At 38.5% G+C, this 18,452-nt stretch overlaps 1 protein-coding gene across 8 annotated transcripts in view; it reads left to right on the top strand.

The window, feature by feature from the left end:
* Positions 1-566: 566 nt before the first annotated feature.
* Positions 567-18,452, top strand: part of ERCC6L2 (ERCC excision repair 6 like 2) — a 53,794-nt gene continuing 35,908 nt past the window's right edge. For all 8 annotated transcript variants that reach the window (XR_008428619.1, XR_008428616.1, XR_008428617.1 and 5 more), the window contains exons 1-8: positions 567-800; positions 3,294-3,718; positions 7,934-8,053; positions 9,502-9,695; positions 12,725-12,886; positions 14,055-14,262; positions 15,675-15,815; positions 17,351-17,464. Coding sequence is in view for 4 of the 8 variants with exons in the window: in XM_053932076.1 (XP_053788051.1) it covers positions 779-800; positions 3,294-3,718; positions 7,934-8,053; positions 9,502-9,695; positions 12,725-12,886; positions 14,055-14,262; positions 15,675-15,815; positions 17,351-17,464 (1,386 nt within the window). In the remaining 4 variants the exon portion in view is untranslated. The remainder of the gene's footprint in view (positions 801-3,293; positions 3,719-7,933; positions 8,054-9,501; positions 9,696-12,724; positions 12,887-14,054; positions 14,263-15,674; positions 15,816-17,350; positions 17,465-18,452) is intronic.

Raw genomic sequence — 18,452 nt, 5'->3', positions numbered from 1 at the left:
AGCAAAGGAGACCCCACAACCTCTCTGGACAACCTGTTACAGTGCATGGTCACCTGCCCACAGTAAAGAAGTTCTTCATCACATTAAGGTGGAACTTCTGTGCATCAGTTTGTGACACTGCCTCTTGTCCTTTTGCTTGGCAAACTGAGGAGAGCCTGGCTCCATCCTCTGACACCTTCCCTTCAGGTATTTATACACATTGATATGGTCCCCTCTCAGTCATCTCGACATTGAACAGGCCCAGCTCCCTCAGCCTGTCCTCACAAGAGAAATGCTCCCAAGGCCCCTAATCATCCTCCTAGCCCTGTGCTGGCCCCACTCCAAGAGCTCCAAGCCTCTCTTCTCCTGAGAAGAGGCCAGAACTGGACGCAGCATTACTGGGCAGCACGGGCCCCATCGGGCCCACACGCTGCACCGGCCCCGCCGCGCCCCATGCCGCTCCGCCGGGACACCTCGCGATATTTCCCGCCGGCCAGCCGGCGCCGGTGAGCACGGAGCACCATGGCAACGCACTTCTCGCGATACCCGCGCGGCCGCTGCCTGTGCCGGGCGGGGCGAGGCCGACGTGCAGCGGCGGGCTCGGCTCTCCGCGGCTGCGGCTGTCCCGGGGCGGCCGCGGGGACCTTCCCTGAGGCGCTCCGGTGGCTCCCTCGGCGCCCGCACCGCCGTGACCCGCCCGGTGGAAGGGCGGCGGTGGGTCCCCAGCGCGCCGGTGCCCGTCCGCTCCCGGTGCCTCCGCCCGCGGGCCCCGTCGGGCTTTGCACGGCCAAAAGTTAAAATGTGTGATGATGGTGTCCCAGGTAAGCGTCTTCCGTGTCTCTTGCTCTACAATATCCTCGAATTCTGTTTTTACAGTCATTTGTTAAGAGTGTAAAATAAAAAAAAAAACGAAGGAAAACGAAACCTTACACTCTAAATTAAGTGGTCAGCCCTCACTAGTTAGAAAGCATTCGACATAATTTCCTAGAGGAGTAGTGGTTGAAAGGAGCTAGTGTGTGACAAGATGCCATTATCACCATGATTTAGTATAGTTAATGTTGACAGGCACATTTTTTCCACCTGTAGTAAAAGGTGTAATACAGGTAAGCATCTTAAAAACCAGCTTTCATCATTGGTGGTAAGTGTACTATACCCATTCTAAGAAGCCGTGTAAGATAATTTTCTTTGTTTTTAAAGATTCGTCCATGTGAAATACTGTTTTAATTCAAAAGCCAAGAAGTTGGGGTATCAGGCTAGTTAAACTAAGCAGTTCATGCTTTGGCTTTAACAGCATTATCTTCTGGCCTTTTGTAGCAATGGTGTCCTTAATACCATTTTTTGTCTCAGCCTTTTTCTCATTCTGTTCCCTGCTTCTCACTAAGTTTGGAGTTTAGTAACACTAGTACTATTGCCCGGTGTAATTTATTCCACTTTGCACCTGAACTGTAGTTGTGATGACCCATATGCAGCTCCTTAGCCTCAAGTAAAAGCTTCACTAAAAACAAAAACTCTGTTGTCTTAAATAATGGTTTTAACTTGAGAGTTTCTGAACGTGTTGCATGTCCCTTCACTACTGTAAAAAAAATGGAATTACAGAAGTGCTCTGCTATTTTAATTTTGATTTGCATGTCTAACAGCGTGCTGTACATAGCTCGTTTCAGCTTTTCAGTTTTGGTTCCTGTTCTCATGAAATTGCAGAAAGAATGAGATAGTACTGGAAGAAGTTAATGTACTCATCTTTTTGCATTGAGATAAGAGACATGTACAAATGCCATGAACTTTAAGGATTAGTTATGTATGATTTGTTGAACATGCAGCCTGTGCTTCACCCTTTGCCTCAGAAAGTTACGTTTGAGCTTTTAGTCTTTGAGAAGGTGTGAGGGAATGGCTGAGGGTCTTGGAGCAGCTTATGTAGCAGGTCACAAGGTATGGGGCTGACCTCCAAATAAGGATAATCGGGCCGTTATTAAAGAGATCTGCAGAATGGTGAATCGAATGGGAAGGCTGTGGTTTATGACCTTGTTAGTGTAAGAATTAGTGGGCCATCAGTTTAGGTCTTTGGATTGAAGTTCATATCAGGCAAAAGTGTGACATGTAACAATATTTTTAGTCAGAAGTCACCAAATTCTAAGAATCTGCATATGTTGAAAGGGGAATGGAGCTACTTGAAAGAGAGCAGTCTACTGGTATTTGCTAAACAGATAAATCACCTGTGGCCCATGAAACCTCTGTAATTAAAAGAATACTTTAGCGGCCAACGAATTTTGGAATAATGGTGTTCTGTAGGCTTGTACTATTTCTATTGTTAACTGCATGTCAGCTTAGGGCCAACGCTGTCTGTGGAAGGCTTGGCTACATGGATGTTTTTGTTTTCTCTAAGTGTATATAATTAAATCAATTTAGTAAATGAATTATGGTTATCATTGATTTAACTAATACATTGTGGACATTAGTTCTGTAAGCGTATGCTTCCAGGTGCTCAGAACTTGGTGAGGAGAAGAGTTTTCTTGCAGTTTTTACACAGAGACGTTAAAATGGGTGGAGTTTCTTGCCTTCAGAACTTTTTTCCTTACCTCTGAAAAATGTCTGGATTGATGCGTCCAGGAATATATGCCACCACTGGTCATAGAATGATGAATACTTGTTCTGGTGCAAGATTCTTCCTGGCTCGCTCCTTCCTGTAAAAAAGGTGCACCTCATGGTAATTGATAATGACTTTCTTGTAAGTATCAAAACTTACTCCAGCAAATAGATAAGAAACAATAAAGGTTCTGAAATGAATCATGTATCCCTTTGTTTTGGGACGGGAAAGATTAAAAATTGTTTCTGCAAACTTGAAAGAGCACCCCTTTTCCTCTCAGTTCAAATTTGAAAAGAAAACTTTGTGCGCAGCCATTACTTGCGAGATCTTTTTACTGTGAAGAGTGAAGACCTTGTTTTTTTTAGTAGAGGTATTTTGTATTATTATTCATTGTCAGTGTGATGTGAGGTCTTTCCAATTTGATACATACTGCTGTCTTTGGCTGTGTGAAGCCACTGTGTTAACTTAATGCATCACAATCTGGATTTTGCTTTATTTTCCTATACACCTTCTGTTATTTCTAAAATAGTGGTGTTAGAGCAAACTGTAATTTTATGTCTAGCTATAAACAGTGACTGCTATTTTGATTCCAGTGCTACCTTCAATAAAGTGTTTGTATGAAGTTGTATGCATTTTGTCAACTAAATTTATATCCATTGTTTTAATAGTGAAGAAATGAAACACTTTGTACATCAGGCCAGTTTATCACTATGTGTGTTTGGTTTTTTTATAGACCATTGGCTTATTGGGGAGAAATGCCTCGCACCTTGTTTTGAAAATGGAAAACTTCACAAAGGAACAATAACTTCTCTTGAAAAGGACAAGAATGGAAAATCATTTGCTGTTGTATCATTCTTGGAGTCTGAAGAAAGGAAAATACTAATTACAAAACTTTGTAAAATCAAAGACAGTAGAGGACCCTTGAAGAGCTTAATATTTGATGAGGGTGATCTGGAAAAGCCATATTTTCCTGACCAAAATGTTCCGTCTCATGGAGTTGCTTTTAAATTATCTGACAATGGCAATTTTATCCCATATACAATTAACAGATACCTGCGTGATTATCAAAGGGAAGGAGTCCAGTTTCTGTATAGACACTATGCTAATAAAAGAGGGTGTATTCTTGGAGATGATATGGGCCTTGGAAAGACAATACAGGTATTCTTTTTGTTTGTTACAGTGGGAGAATGTAGTATTTTCTGGCATCTGTAAATCTGTTTTAAAAAGCTTTGTATTTTTGAAGTTTAAACCTCCCTCTGCTGTTACAGAGGTGGATGAGGCAAGACATGATGTCCAGGACAGCACTCAGATCCAGGAACCCATTGCTGATTTAAGACTCACTCCTTACAGGCCATAAAACTGGGATGGGACTTCTTTTAGTATAAGCATGAGTAATTATGATAGTTAAAATGTTAATGTGTTGAATTTACTTTGAGGATTGCTACCTGTTCATCATGAAAGCAATTTGCACTGGACTACAGTAAAAGAACTTGAGACCCTTATCTGACTCTTGCTTTTAAAATACCCTTTTCCTTTTTTTTTTCCTGGAAACAAATAGTTTCACTGTTCTGGGAATGCAAAAGAACTGACACTTTCACTCCCATCTCTGGAAATAGTGCTTTGGTATTCCATGCTACTTCTATCACTTTTGGTAATGCAGCTTGATTGATGAGAGGACAAAGTGTAGGTGGATTTTTTCATTATGCTTTGAATCTGTGTGACCTAAATTTCTTATTTTTTACTTACTTGCATTTTACTTGCTTACTTGCTTGCTTACTTGCTTTTTACTTGCTTGCTTACTTTTTACTTACTTACTTTTCTGTAATTAAGATGATTTTATGTGTGGAAATTCTCTATAGTCTGTCTGATTTAAAGTTAGCAGTTTGAGTTCTGTGGGAGATAGTCTTTGTCCCACTCTCTTTTGTCTTGGTCCATATGTCTAATGCAAGCTCATTCCTTCACTGAGACAGGTACTGGTTGTGGTATCTATTGCCCTTCCATTTAGGAGAATGTTGACAGATGCTTTTCAGCACAAAAAAGTGTTGTCCTCTAGCAAACTTAACAAGAGGAATGGGTAAACTAAATGGTCAAAACTCTGCATAGAGCATTTAGACATGTATCATGGATTTGTATAAATAGCTGATGATGCTCTGTTAACAGATGCATGTTAAAACTAAACTGCATTAATTTTAAGCCTGGCCATGTTTCTTGTCCATGGTAGTTGAAAAAGCCAGTAGTTATGGAAGACTGTTTCTAGTCAGAACTGCAAATAATCTGATTTCATGTAGTAAGAAATATCTATATGTATGTGAAAGGTAATAGTAAACTTGAGGAGGGGGAAACTAAATTTAGTTGTCTTGATTGCATCTTGCATTTTTGAATCTCAGAGCTGATTCTCTAGGCACATTTATCACAGTGACAGTGTGTTCCTATGTGGAATTCACATCTGATGGTTATTTCTTTTAATCTGTGTCAAGATTTCAGAAGAAAGGTAGAGATTTCAAAGAATATCTTATGTGAAGACTATCATATAGGAGAAATAACAAGAAGGGATTATCTAAGTACATAGGTCAGAAAAGAAAGGTTGAGGTGACTGATCTGAGGCAGTGGCAAACTTGTACCTGACTGGTCTGGTGATGTTACATGATGAAATTGGGGTAATGGTCAATATGGGAAGATGGACAGATGTCTCTGCTTCCTGTAGGGCCTGGTTCCACATGACATCCTCAAGTCCAAACTGGAGACATCTGGATTTGATGGATGGACAATTCAATGGATAAAGAGCTGGCTGGCTGGCTGGCTGGCTGGGTGCAGAGAGTTGTGGTCGATTCCTCCGTGTTGAGGTGGAGGCTGGTGATGAGTGATGTCTCTCATGTTCTGTTTTGGGACCACTGTTCTGCAGTGTTTACCTCAATGACACAGACAGTGGGATTGAGTGCAATCTCAGCAAGTCTGCAAATGTCACAAATTGAGCAGTGCAGTTGACACAACAGAAGGATGGGATGCCATCCAAAGGGACCTGGACATGCTTAAGAATAAGGCCCATGAGAACCTTATGAAGCTCAGCTAGTCCATGTGCAAGGTGCTGCATGTGGGCTGGGGCAATCCCAGACATGAACACAAACTGAGAGAAGTTGTACAGAGCAGCCCTGAGAAGGGGGACTGGGGGATTCTTGTGGATGAAGAGCTGGATATTAGCCAGCAGTGTGTGCTTGCAGCCTAGGGGTACATCTGAAGCAGCATGTCCAAGCAGGTCAAGGGAGGTGGTTCTACCCCTCTGCTCCACTCTTCTGAGACCCTACTTGGAGCACTGCATCCAACTCTGGGGTCCCCAGCACAGGAGGGATGTGGACCTGTTAAGGTAGGTCCAGAGGAAGCCATGAGGTGTTCTGAGGGATCAAGCACCTCTTCTGTGAGGTGGAGAGATTTGGGGCAGTTCTGCCTGGAAAAGAGAAGACTCTTGGAGGACCTCATTGCAGCCTTCCAGTAACCTTTGTGTTCAAGGCCAGGTTGGCTGGGGGCCTTAGCAATCTGCTGTAGTGAATGGCATCCTTGCCCCAGGGATTTGAACTAGGTGATCTTTAAGGTTCCTTCCAACCCTTACCATTTTATGATTCTGTGATTTTGTGTATTTTTTATTAAACACAGTGTTTGTGTTTAAGTTCAGCATGGGAAAGGCAGTTCAGTGGATAGGAAGTAAAATGATAGAATTCACTTGTTTAGGAAAGGTTAGTACACATGAGAAAATAAATCTAAACTTCATTGAATAACTGATATAGTCTTAGAAAAAATTGTCTTATGATTGTCAGTTGGCTGAAGCTTACTATTTCTGAATTATAAGATGGTTCATGTGATAAAAACAATTCTGGAAATCCTTTGAATTTTAATGGTCTTTGTATTTCTGAACTGATTTTTCTTTCAATGTCCCGACCATATGTTTCAGTCATACCAAGCTGAAGTTTAGGTGAAGGCAAATAGAATAATGTTGTTTCTTAGTGTGATTACAGTAAACTAGTTTGCTGTCAAGGAATTTAGATTGCTTCTTGCTTGATCTAGAAGAGCCAAAGGTTTTTTTTAATGAGTTGCTGTTTTGCTGCTTTTGCTACTCCTAGAAATTTGTGATGCAAATTCTTCCAAGAATGGAGAATGTGGAAAAGACATAGAGATTTATTGTTCAGTTGAATTTGATTCTAATTCTCAAAGGATTTAAAAGTCATTAGTTAAACAACATGTGCAAACTGGCAGTTCATCTCAACCTCAATTTATGAGATATTATGTATAAAAATGTTTGGGTTGCTTTTATTCTACATACCTTTCTTTCATTCTGTGGCCATACCTATGTTGGATTTCTTCTTTCTTCTGTCCATCCAACTATTCTTTTCAGGGAGGTATTTTTTCTGCACTCTGCTCTCCTGACTAGCTCTTTCTCCCCATCATTAGAGGGAGAAAGTTCTTTTTTTTTTGGACATCAACTTTACCTCTGTCCTCCTATGAGCAGCTGTGTAGCAGCTGCACAAAGGAAGTGGCTGGAGCTGGCTGTTCGGAATAAAAGGGGCCTGTTGAGTTTTCAAAAGAAGGGCACCTCTCTGATGATGCGTCTGGTCCTTGCTGCTGCTTAGTCCATGGATACCATTTATCCCAAGTGAATTTTAAATTTGCATGGTCTGGCTAGATCTTTCTCTGCCTTCTTCCTGTTTTGGATTACAATAGGAGCAGTTTGGAATAGCCTGTGCTGGGATGTTTGTCCTTGCTGTGGTGTATTGTAATAAATGTGTTCTCATAATCACCTTGACTGTTTTGAGGCAGATGGGAGAATATAGCACAAAAGGAAAAAAAAAAGGTTTTGATGTCAGCAACTGGAATTTGAAGGAATGGAACATATAGGAAAAAGTGTATTAGTAAAAAACTAACCTGTAGAATAAGTCTCTTCTTCCTTTTGCAGAAGTAACATTGAGAGGATAGTTAGAGGATATATGTTCCTTCTGTTTTCTCATCTGAAATTCAAGTACCCTGAAAAGGAGGAGAGTTGCAAGACAAGCCTCATCTGTATTTTTTCCTGGATCATTCATACTCTTGTCTTTTGTGTATTTTTGTGACATTTCCACTTCAAGAATAAAAGAGTGAGATAGAGCAATTACTTGTTCTTAGCATTAGTTGAAGGAGATCTTAGGAATCCAAAGGAGGGAGGGGTCCCATTTTAAAAACAGATTTATTTAAAGCCAACAAACACCTCGTGCCTGCACCCCCCAGAAAAAAAATCTCCCCCCTACCAAACCAAACCAGAGTCCTGTCCAGGATTTTGTCTTAAATGTTTATTTTTTGTGGAATTCATTCAATTGTACATAGTCACTGAGAATTGTTTTCTTTCTCAAGGTAATTTCATTTTTGGCTGCAGTGTTGCACAAAAAGGGAACACGCGAAGATATTGAAAATAATATGCCGGAGTTTTTACTGAGGACAATGAAAAAGGGCTCAGATTGTAACCCCAAGAAGGTACAACTTTTAGTGATACTAGTTTAAAGATTTTGATAAAAGGCAATACTTGAATTTGTTTGTTTGTCTCTTCTAGGCGTTTATGTACATTAACTTTTAAAATTCAGCTGCTGAAGTAGGATTTCATGCCTTTCCTAATAGTGTTTGGGAAGCCTTCAGTTTTCCTGACTGCCATAGTGCCCTCTCTCTCTAGTTATTGTCTAATCTGTTACTACTAGTAACTACTAGTTCATATGCACTAATGGAAAACATTTGGAAGTGTCTGGGTTAAATTTGTGGCTAGAGAACATTGAAAAGTACATGTCTGTGAGTAGAAAATTAGTGTTGTATGATGATATTTTTAAAGTAAAAAAGCATATATATCTATAATAACAGGATATTTAATTAAGACAAATCCATATGTTTGGAAAGTGTATTGCTAATATCCTTGTGATGTCCTGGCTGTCATAACATTGGAAGTAAATCTGGCTGATAATCTAGGTAATCAAATACAGTGACAGCAAATAAAACATACATGTAAAAGTTCTGTGTGAATAAATCTGAAGATCATTTTAATTTTACCCATTACAGAAACCATGTGATTTCTATTTTCCATTGTTATTTTTATTTTGCTGCAATAGTTAGAGAATTTGACTGGCATAATGAGTCATATGACTTTAGATCTGTGAATAATGGATACATGCTCCTCAGGAAATAACAGGCTGAAAAGAAGGGGTAAAGGGATAGCACTTAATGTGCAAAGAAACAGGAATGGTTCTGACTCTGACTATGAGTGAGAGAAGAATGTCACTTGGAGGACATTTAATGTTGAAAGAGGTCACACAGAGGTTATAGACCCCATCCATCCTTACAGGGTTTTGAAGACTTTATCTGGCTAAGCCTGGGTTTGATGTCAGTGTTGCCACTGCTTTGACTACAAAGTTGGGCTGAAAATGTCCTAAGGTCACTTCCTACCTCTTTGATTTTGTTATCCTGTGATACTAAGTGAATTGTATGAGCTGTCATAATTATTTAAACTCTTTTCAGGACTATCTGTTTTCAAGTCACATGATGACTAGACTTACAGATTTGAGGAAGCTGCTTAACCTCTTCCTTTTATTTTCTCCATTTGTAAAACATGTTATGGTATACAGATGCTATGACAACGCAAAATGATAGTGTTTCACATCTTACTGCATTTAAGAGTATAATTTAAGTAAGTAGTGCTATGTAGTATTTAATTTTAGTATGACAATATTTTTCTGCTGTATTATATACATACTCAGGGTAAACTGATTACTTTTGAATTTATATTAACTTTAGATATGTTCCATACATCCTTTGAAATGGCAGAATTAAGCAGTCAGACTGCTCAGAGGAGTAAAATAGTCAAGATCTTGACTTCTGTTATTGAGAAGTTGCTATGTTTTAGTTTTTCAAGTGATACTATTATATATACTTGATTTCAGACTTTCCTCATAGTGGCCCCTCTTTCGGTGCTGTACAACTGGAAGGATGAGTTAGACACATGGGGATACTTTAAAGTCTCTGTCTTACATGGCAGTAAAAAAGATGATGACATGAGTCGCATCAAGCAAGGGAAATGTGAAGTTGCTCTTACAACATATGAGATACTTCGCCTGTATTTGGATGATTTTAACAGGTAATAGTTTTAATATGTTTTTGTACACACTGAATTTTAACTGTCTAATTGTGCATTGTTCTTTTCGAGGACTTTTTTCTCTACAATATATTTGCTGTTAAATCCATTGACTCACTGTGCTGCAGAGAAGAATCCCTGTACTATAGAATTTATCCTGCACTACTGAATTTAACCTGTACAGTTCTGGTGGGTTGACCTTGGCTGTACACCAGGTGCCCACCAAGCCACTCTATCAGTCCCCTTCCCAGCTGGACAGGGAAGAGAAATTAAAATAAAAACAAGCTCTTTAGTTGAGATTAGGCAGTTTACTAAAGCAAAAGTGAAAGTTTAGGCATGCACAAACACAGAGGGGGAAGAAAAGGTTTATTTTCTGCTTCCTGTGAACTAGCAGTGTTGAGCCACTTCCCGGGAAATGGTGCTTCTGCATACATAGCAGTTGCTCTGAAAGGTAAACATAAATAACAAATAGCCTATTCCTTCTCCTTTCCTCAGCTTTTAAATCTGAACTAATACCATATGGGATGAGTTACCCCTTTGGTCAGTTTGGGTCAGCTGGCCAAGTTTTGTCCCCTCCCAGGATCTTACCCATTCCCAATTTACCGTGGGGGGAATGTTGAGAGACAGTGCTGATGCTCTGCCAGTGCTGCTCAGCAGCAGCCAAAGCACTGGTGTGTTAACAACACCTTTCCAACTACCCACAGACTAGTGAGAGCTGCTGTGGGAAAATTAACTCCATCTCAGCCAGACTCAATACAACTGTCTTTGTAATGAGACACTTGGTAGCAGTAAGTGTTTGAATAGTCCCCATAAAACCAGTCTGTGGCAAGCACATTTCTCTCTCTCAGGATTTTTCATAGAGGTGCACAGAGAGAAAGAAAGAGAAAACAATTTCTATTTCTGCTCCTTGTTTTTCCTATGTGGAATGTGCTTGGAGAATTGTTTCCTTGGGGTGATTGTTTGATTGGATTCTAGTGAGGATTGTTTGAGCCTGGTGGTAAATCAAATCCACCTGTGTCTGGACTCTCAAGAAGAGGGTCACGAGTTGTGAGTTAGTTAGATATGGTAGTTAGAACAAGCAGGTTAGTTAGATATGGTAGTTAGAACAAGCAGGTTTGTAGTTTTAGCATCTTCCTTTATATCGTATATTAATGTATTATAGCATAGTTACAATAAAGCAGTCATTCAGCCTTCTGAACTGGAGTTGAACATCATCATTTCTTCCCACTGAGTTTGCCTGCATTTTACAATACCAGTCTTTGCTGGTAACACAGTTATGAAATGCTTTCTGAAAGATGTAGGAATTGCCTGCCTGAAACCTGATGACTGCTGAAAGATACATAGAAAGTATTAATATCTTTCAGTACAGTGTAAGGAGAATAATCACCTGGAATTTTTACCAAATGCTCAAAAAGGTATTTTCCTTGTTATTTGCTCTTTTCACCAGCTTGACGAGATTATTGAGCCCTAAAAGCTTTGAGATTTAAGCACACACATTTTTCATCCAATCCTAAAGGTCCTTTTCCCCTATGTCATCTTAGAAGTAGTGTCCGAGTTGTGTCAATGGATGGTGGTAGCAGCCTGCCCTCAGTAGCTGATATAAGTGGATCTGCAGATCTTGGCATTTCAGGTGTTAGGAAAGGTCCAGGCCCCAGGGAGTACCTTAGTTGTCTGGAGATCCATCATCAGAATGATCAGATCTTCGTTTCTGTGCTCAGGTCTGAAGTACAGAGAGTTGAGAAGTACAGATAGAAGAGTAAAGTAGTTTTGTTACCAGCCCCCTAACTGTTCGTGTTCTTTCTGAGGAACTCTTCATGCTTGGAATAGACTGGTCAGGAAACAGGTGCATGTGCGGAGCAGATCTAATTTGTGACTGTGTGCAAATACATTTCTTCAGCATGCAGATTTATCAAACTGTTTCTGAAGAGGATATGACTGGTTGGGCCTGTGATCTCAACACCAGGAGAAGCTTTGTGTCTTGCTTCACTACAGTGATGGATTGGCCTCAAAAGCTGCTCTTAAGTAATTACTTGTTAGGAATAAGAATACGTATGCTCAGTTATACATGTAAATCTGTATGAGAGATTTAAGTGGAAGGAGCGAGGATATGAACATATATTAGACTTTTCAGAAACTCAAATTTTTTAGCATATTTTGGGAATGTAGGAACTTGAATATGAATGAATGTATTTAGTGATTAGCAAAAATGCCACAAGATCAGCCTTCATTAGTGAACTAAATGCAGCTTGCTCAGGAGACACACATCTCTAAACATGTCTGTTTCAGCTTTTTGCAGCATATCAATTTGGATATGGTTGTGTTCTGAAGCATTCATATATATAAAATGAACTCATAAGTTTAGTAAATCTCTTCCTAGGGACTTGAAGACTTTCTTTGTTATTATCTCAATATACAGGTCATTCTACCCCTAAGTTTTATTCTTGAACTGGCTGCAAAATATCTTTTGGTCACTGCTTATAGCTATGTTCCTTCTCATCACAATCCCCAAATATTAAAATTCGTCTGCTGTATTGATACTGTATATATATGTTCTTAAGTGATACTTTATTGTAGAAAACCATGCAGATTGAAATGTTTTCAGTTTGCCTTGGATAATTTTTGTTGGTAAAATGAAGCATGTTAAGTGTATTTCAGTAATTTACCTTCAGAGACTTACTTATTTTTTGTAAGTCTTAATTATAAATGGAGTTAATTTTAGTGAGATACGCTGGATTCATGGGTCCACAGATTGAAAGCTTCTTTGTTCACGGAAAACATTTGATACAAGTAACAGTAGTTCATTTATTTGACAATGTAGTTTAGCCATTATGTTTGACTATGTTAATTGAATTTACTAAACAAACAATATAAGGAAATGGAGTGATATAATATAAAAAAAACAGGTAAATCAAAAAGTAATAATGTGTTATAATATAATCACAGCTATTTGTGTGACTTACTTCACTTTTTGTATGTATGTAGGATAATGGGACAATTAATGTCAATTTATTAAATCTTTTTTTGGTCTGCAGTATAGAGTGGTCTGCTGTGATAGTAGATGAAGCACATAGAATCAAGAATCCAAAGGCTCAAATAACTCAAACCATGAAGTCATTAAAATGCAGTGTTCGCATAGGTCTTACTGGAACCATTCTTCAAAATAATATGAAGGAACTTTGGTGTGTTATGGACTGGTAAATAAAAAACTTTCTTTTATGTTTAAACACCTCTGTGTGTTGACTGTGCAGTGGGGTTGGGGCAAGACTGGATGATATGTACCCATCTGTGTTATAAAAAAACAACAACAAAACACAACCTCAAAACACCTGCTTTTTTTTGAGAATGTAACTTACTGGGGAGGTAAGCTCCTGGTATTTTGCAGTTACTTAATACATTTGGAGTTCATCCCAGATGGCTTCTTTGGGGATCTTGGGAAGTAGTTAAAATTATTCTTCCTCCACCTCCCATATTACCTTTTTTTTTTTTTTTTTTTTTTTTTTCCCCCGAGGGACACTCTTTTTTCCTTCTATCCTTCACCCAGTAGATAGGGAATCATTACACAACCTTGACCAACATAGTGCCTTTGCTCTAGTATGTGCAGGTCATTCTGACCTATTCGGAGGATGAAAGTAATATTTTGCCTTTTTTTTTTTTTTCTCCAAAATGCACAAGTGCACATATTTGAAAAGTAACAGTCTTGTCCAGAAAAACTTTAATGGTCAAGGAGAGGTGCAACTGACCACAGATACAAATCTAAATCTCCTGGGAATGCTTTGCAGAGAAAGAACAAAGCAAACATACTTTAAATATAAGGACATACAGAACAGAATTATCAGGAAGAATATTTTAAGCTTAATGTTGAATCTAGTTCATTAAAACTATGCTGATGTTGTTAGTAAATTGTTCCAATGTGTAATACTGCCAACAATTACTAAATTCTTTCTACTATTGGGTTTCTCAAGATTTTATTTTGTTAATTGTAATATCTGCATATTCTGATTTCATAAAACCAGTAAAAATTGAAAACATGACTGCTTAGCTTCCAGTTTAGGCGCTTCAACACTTGCAGCCTTGTAGTTTAGAACTTCTATATAATTGTGATTTCTGTTGTTCTGGTAAACCTTTTTTGTTTCGATATTGGAACCCTTTTCCTGAGGGGTATGTCTTAGCATTTGAGGATCACAGAAAACAAAGGAAAAATGGCATGTCTTAAAATAGTATATGTTTCTGTTTGCACTTAAAATTTTTAGTAGTTTCACTAGTGACTGCTACTTTAAGATATCTTGCTGTTAGTCAGAAAAAAAATTCATGGTATGCTTTAAATCAAGGAATAAATCCCCCATCCCCTTTCATTTTTAATAGGGCTGTACCAGGACTTTTAGGTAGCAGAGTACATTTCAAGAAGAAATTTTCTGATCCAGTGGAGCATGGCCAGAGGCACACTGCAACTAAAAGGGAGCTAGCAACAGGTCGTAAGGCCATGGTGAAGCTGGCAAGAATAATGTCTGGCTGGTTTCTGAGACGTACCAAAGCGCTTATCAGTGATCAGTTGCCAAAGAAGGAAGATAGGGTAAGAGTGCCTTCACATTTCAGATACAATGCTAATAAATGTATCTCTTCTTTTTTGTTTTCTTGTTGTATTTTCTCTCTTGCATCATGTCTGTAATTTATGGTTCTCTCTTCATCTTTTTAACTTAAGAAGAATCCATAGCCTTGGAAAAAGTGCACTTGAAGTAGTTTGCTTTGTTCACGTAATTACTATGATTGCACATTGAAATGGAGTTAATCAAGCATGGAAATGCTCAGCTAGTCTTCTGATTAGTGATTTACACATCTGTTTTATGTATGTTTTTGTCCTTACCTCTGCAAGCCCAAAGCAATGTATATAAATGTCTTGAAATTCTATGCAGAACTTCTGAATTTGCATCTTGACACTTTGTGTATGGAACAGTATGCTTTTAACTCCCTTGTTTTTAGATCCTGAAATAAAAGAAAAATACCAGACAAACTGATTGTGTGATAGGTCTGTAATCCTGTTCATCTGATGCAATTGTAAATATTACATGAAGTGATAATACTTTATTGATACAGCTAAGAGTTCTGCTAAATCTTTTCTTCGGAGTTGACAAATATGTACGTTTGCATCTGGTTTTATTTTCAAAATTTGGTGTTTTTTCTTCATCCTTAGTTTATAATAATGTCATCTAGGCAGTCTTCTGAAGGAAAGATTAACACAAACATCAGTCAGTCTCCTTTCTGAATCTAGCAGGTTTTATTCTTGCATTATCTTGTTAATGTGAGTATATGTTCAAGTTACTGCTGTATTATTATAGCTCAGCATGGTGCTGCTGCTATGTGGATAGTGTAGGTTAAGGAATGATCTTGGGATTTCTGTCGCCTGCTGCTTAAGACTAAAGATGTCATGGAGATGCCACCCATGGTCTTTCAGAAGAAGGATCAGAGTTTTCACCATAGCACTGTGTAGTTCCTTGCCTTCTCATTGTTTATTCTGTTTGTCCTGCCTGTGGTAGTGCCCTACAACAGCTAATGCCTAAAAAGGGGAAAGAAAGGGCAAATTAAGCGCCTTGCAAAACAGAGAGAAATCTGTAATTAACATTATGCATTTACTTCTCTCACTTTTCATTCCTCCTCCTATTCCTTCACAAAAGCCATGTTTAAAAGTTTTGAGCAAAATAACAGCAGGTTCTTGTAGAATGACACTGATACTCTTTGTAGAATTTTGGTGTGGAATAAAATAAGTATGCATATATTTTTGCTACAGTTTCATGCTCTTTTGGTGTCAAGATGCACCTTTTTTTGCATTTGGTGGTAGAATAATTTCCTGTAACTATTTGAGCAAGTATACGATTTATTTCTACTTTATTTTCAGCGATCTGTGATTTGTGTTTTTTGATGCAGTGTTTTTTTACCTTTCATTGTATGCTGCACATGATAGTGTTTCTTGTGTTTTCTCTTTGGCAGATGGTGTTTTGTTCCCTAACTGAATTCCAGAAAGCTGTGTACCAGGCTGTGCTAGAGACAGATGATGTAACCTTGGTGTTAAGAGCAGGAGAGCCCTGTAGCTGCAATAGTGGCCGGAAGAGGAAGAACTGTTGTTACAAAGTAAGAACTTGGCACTGTTTGGATTTTAGAGCATGGTCTTCTGAATTTCTCAAGAGACCCTCTCCTGAGGAAGAGCTGATTTAAATGTTCGTCTAGTTGTAGCTCATCTGTTTGGGAAATCCTGGCTGGAAACATGGAGAGCTGCATCACAAGCATCATAGAGTTAAGCACTTTGGGGTTACTGCAAAGCTGCTTTGCATGCCCTGAGCAGGTGATTGTTCCCTATGTAGTAAATTCTGGATCTTTTGTATTAATAAATGCATCTGTGATTTAGTTGATACTGGCAAGGGTACTGCATTGAGATGTTCAGTACGTGTCAGGCATGCTGCTCCCAGGTGCCTCAGGCGGTTATTGCAGGAGCTGTGAATGGGAGGCATGCTGAACTCAGCAAGTTGCCGGGATAGTTCCTTGTGTTCTAACTGCTGTCGTGCCTTTCTGTGCCCTTAAACATTCACTTTGCCTTGCTTCATGAGGGGAGAACTGTAACAGCAGCCGCAGAGCACCAGCCACACTTTGTCCATGAGTAACAGCTTTGCAGATTTCTTCAATCTTCTCTGGACCTATTTAAACCTTGATCGGTCTAGCTTTGTATTTGTTTTGCTTACCTCACTCAGTAGGCTCAGATTAAGCACATCTTTTAAACATTTAGAAGCATACGTCCCATGCCTGTTTCTCCCTTTTATCTCTCTGGCCTGCTCTGATTCTTGTGTAGTGTTTTGAGTTTTTTTCCAAATCATGTAGCTTCTTCAGTCTCCTGCATCTTTCTTTATGAGCAATCCCCTTATCAGTTTTGTTCAATATTCCATAGATAGTAGCCCTCTTTGCAGGCTTTTGTTTCTAGTGATGTTTTGTAGAAAAAAAGAAATGCTGGTGGACTTGATTCACAAAAGGGCAGTAGGCAGGGCTGCAGATAGTTGAGTGCTCTTACGGACTGTTTTATTCCAAAGTTAACTGTAAAATTTAGTAACTTGAGAAGGCAAAGGAAAACAAATATTGATCAAGCCAGCCAGCCATAACTAGGAAGATAGCTGATGCTCTTGTACAGTTGCTGTTGCACTGTAGAATGTTTTGAAGCTTGAATTATGCTATTTGAGACATTTGTAAAGCTTTATGGGCTTTTGCTGGAGAGAAAAGTAAAGTTAGCTGTTGAAAGGTAAGAAGTTATTCAGACTGCTCTTGCTGGATTTAATTAGCTATAAAGTTACCATCTTCTTGTTTACTGAAGAATTCTTGGTTATCTCCATGGGATGTCTGTAGAAGTAACTGTCTGAAATGTTTAGCAAGTAGTGAACATAGCTGTAGGGTTATTTTCTTATTGAGAAGATGTTTCTATTAACAGGGTGACAAAGCTGAAGGAAAAACAAAACTTGATTCGTTTTTGTGAGAAATGCAGTATTCATCTCTTGGGGATCAGTTATAGTACTAAGAATTGTTAAAGCTGTTAAGAATTAAGCCTGGTAAGAATAGCACTTATTTGACATTATTACTTATTTTCAGTAGTATTTGTTTGCATAAGCTGGGGTTTTTTTTTGTAGGTAAATGCACATGGTGAAACGATTAAGTCCTTGCGCTTCAGTTACCTAATGATCCTACAGAAGGTTGCAAATCATGCCGCACTGCTGCAGACAGACAACACTAGCAAGCTGCAGGTTAGTCTCAGAAGTATCTAAAAAATAGACTTTTGTAAAATGAATTGGATGAAAACTCTTGAATGAAAATTGCTGCTGACCTCCTTTTAAGTCTTAACTAACCGCATTTAAGATATTTTGTAAAATTCCTATTCCATTCAGTCATACAGAAAGCATACCTTGTTAAGATGTTATATAAAACAATATGTTCATTTAGTTGATTCGTATCTGAAAGTAAGGGTTATAAAACATTGAAGAGCTTAGGAGAGAAAGTAATTTTTAATGATTTCTAATAGTGCCATTTTTGTTACATTTATGAAGAGGTGCCTATAAGAGAATGTCTTGGTGCAAATAAACAAATAATAGATAATTAGAATGGGTTTTTTCCTCTAGTACTTTATGTTAAGAGCTGAGTTTGTTTAAATAATGAGAAACAGGTTTTAGAAGAAATTGCTCAATGAAAGATCAGTATCACCTTATCTTGTTACTATGGCAAGTAACAAGACCCACAAAGGGCAGTTTCAGAAATGCTTGTTTGTGAACTTTAAGATCCAGGAATGAGGAAAGGGATGTAGAGATGTTACAACTTTTTCTTAGAATCTATCAAGGAAGAGAAATCAGAATGTCCTAGCTAATTTTGCAAGTTTGTTCCATTAAAACATGTTTGCTTTTTCATAAATGTTACTTTGAGTATCCAGCACATTACACACAGCATATTCCCAAATGTTTTCAGTGGGCTTTTTTGTGTATTGCATATGTAGTTTTTCTTGTTATAATGTCTGATATTTAAATAACCTCTGAAATCACGGCATACAAGTATTTTGTGACTTACAGTCTTCTGCATCATGCATGATTACTGATTTTACCAAAATCTACTAAAGAAACTAATACTTCGTAGTGTTTCTTACCTTGAGTATTGAAGGCGCTTACGTATGTTATTCTTAGGTGAGAGATGCGATCTTTTCTTTCTCTCTGGAAAAGTGGACTTAAAGTGTGAGGTTGTGTTTTA

This window comes from Vidua chalybeata, chromosome Z (genome assembly GCF_026979565.1).
Source record: "Vidua chalybeata isolate OUT-0048 chromosome Z, bVidCha1 merged haplotype, whole genome shotgun sequence".
NCBI classification, from domain to species: Eukaryota; Metazoa; Chordata; class Aves; order Passeriformes; family Viduidae; genus Vidua; species Vidua chalybeata.
The sequence above is the reverse complement of the archived record's forward strand: the minus strand, read 5'-3'. Positions and strand labels throughout refer to the sequence as shown.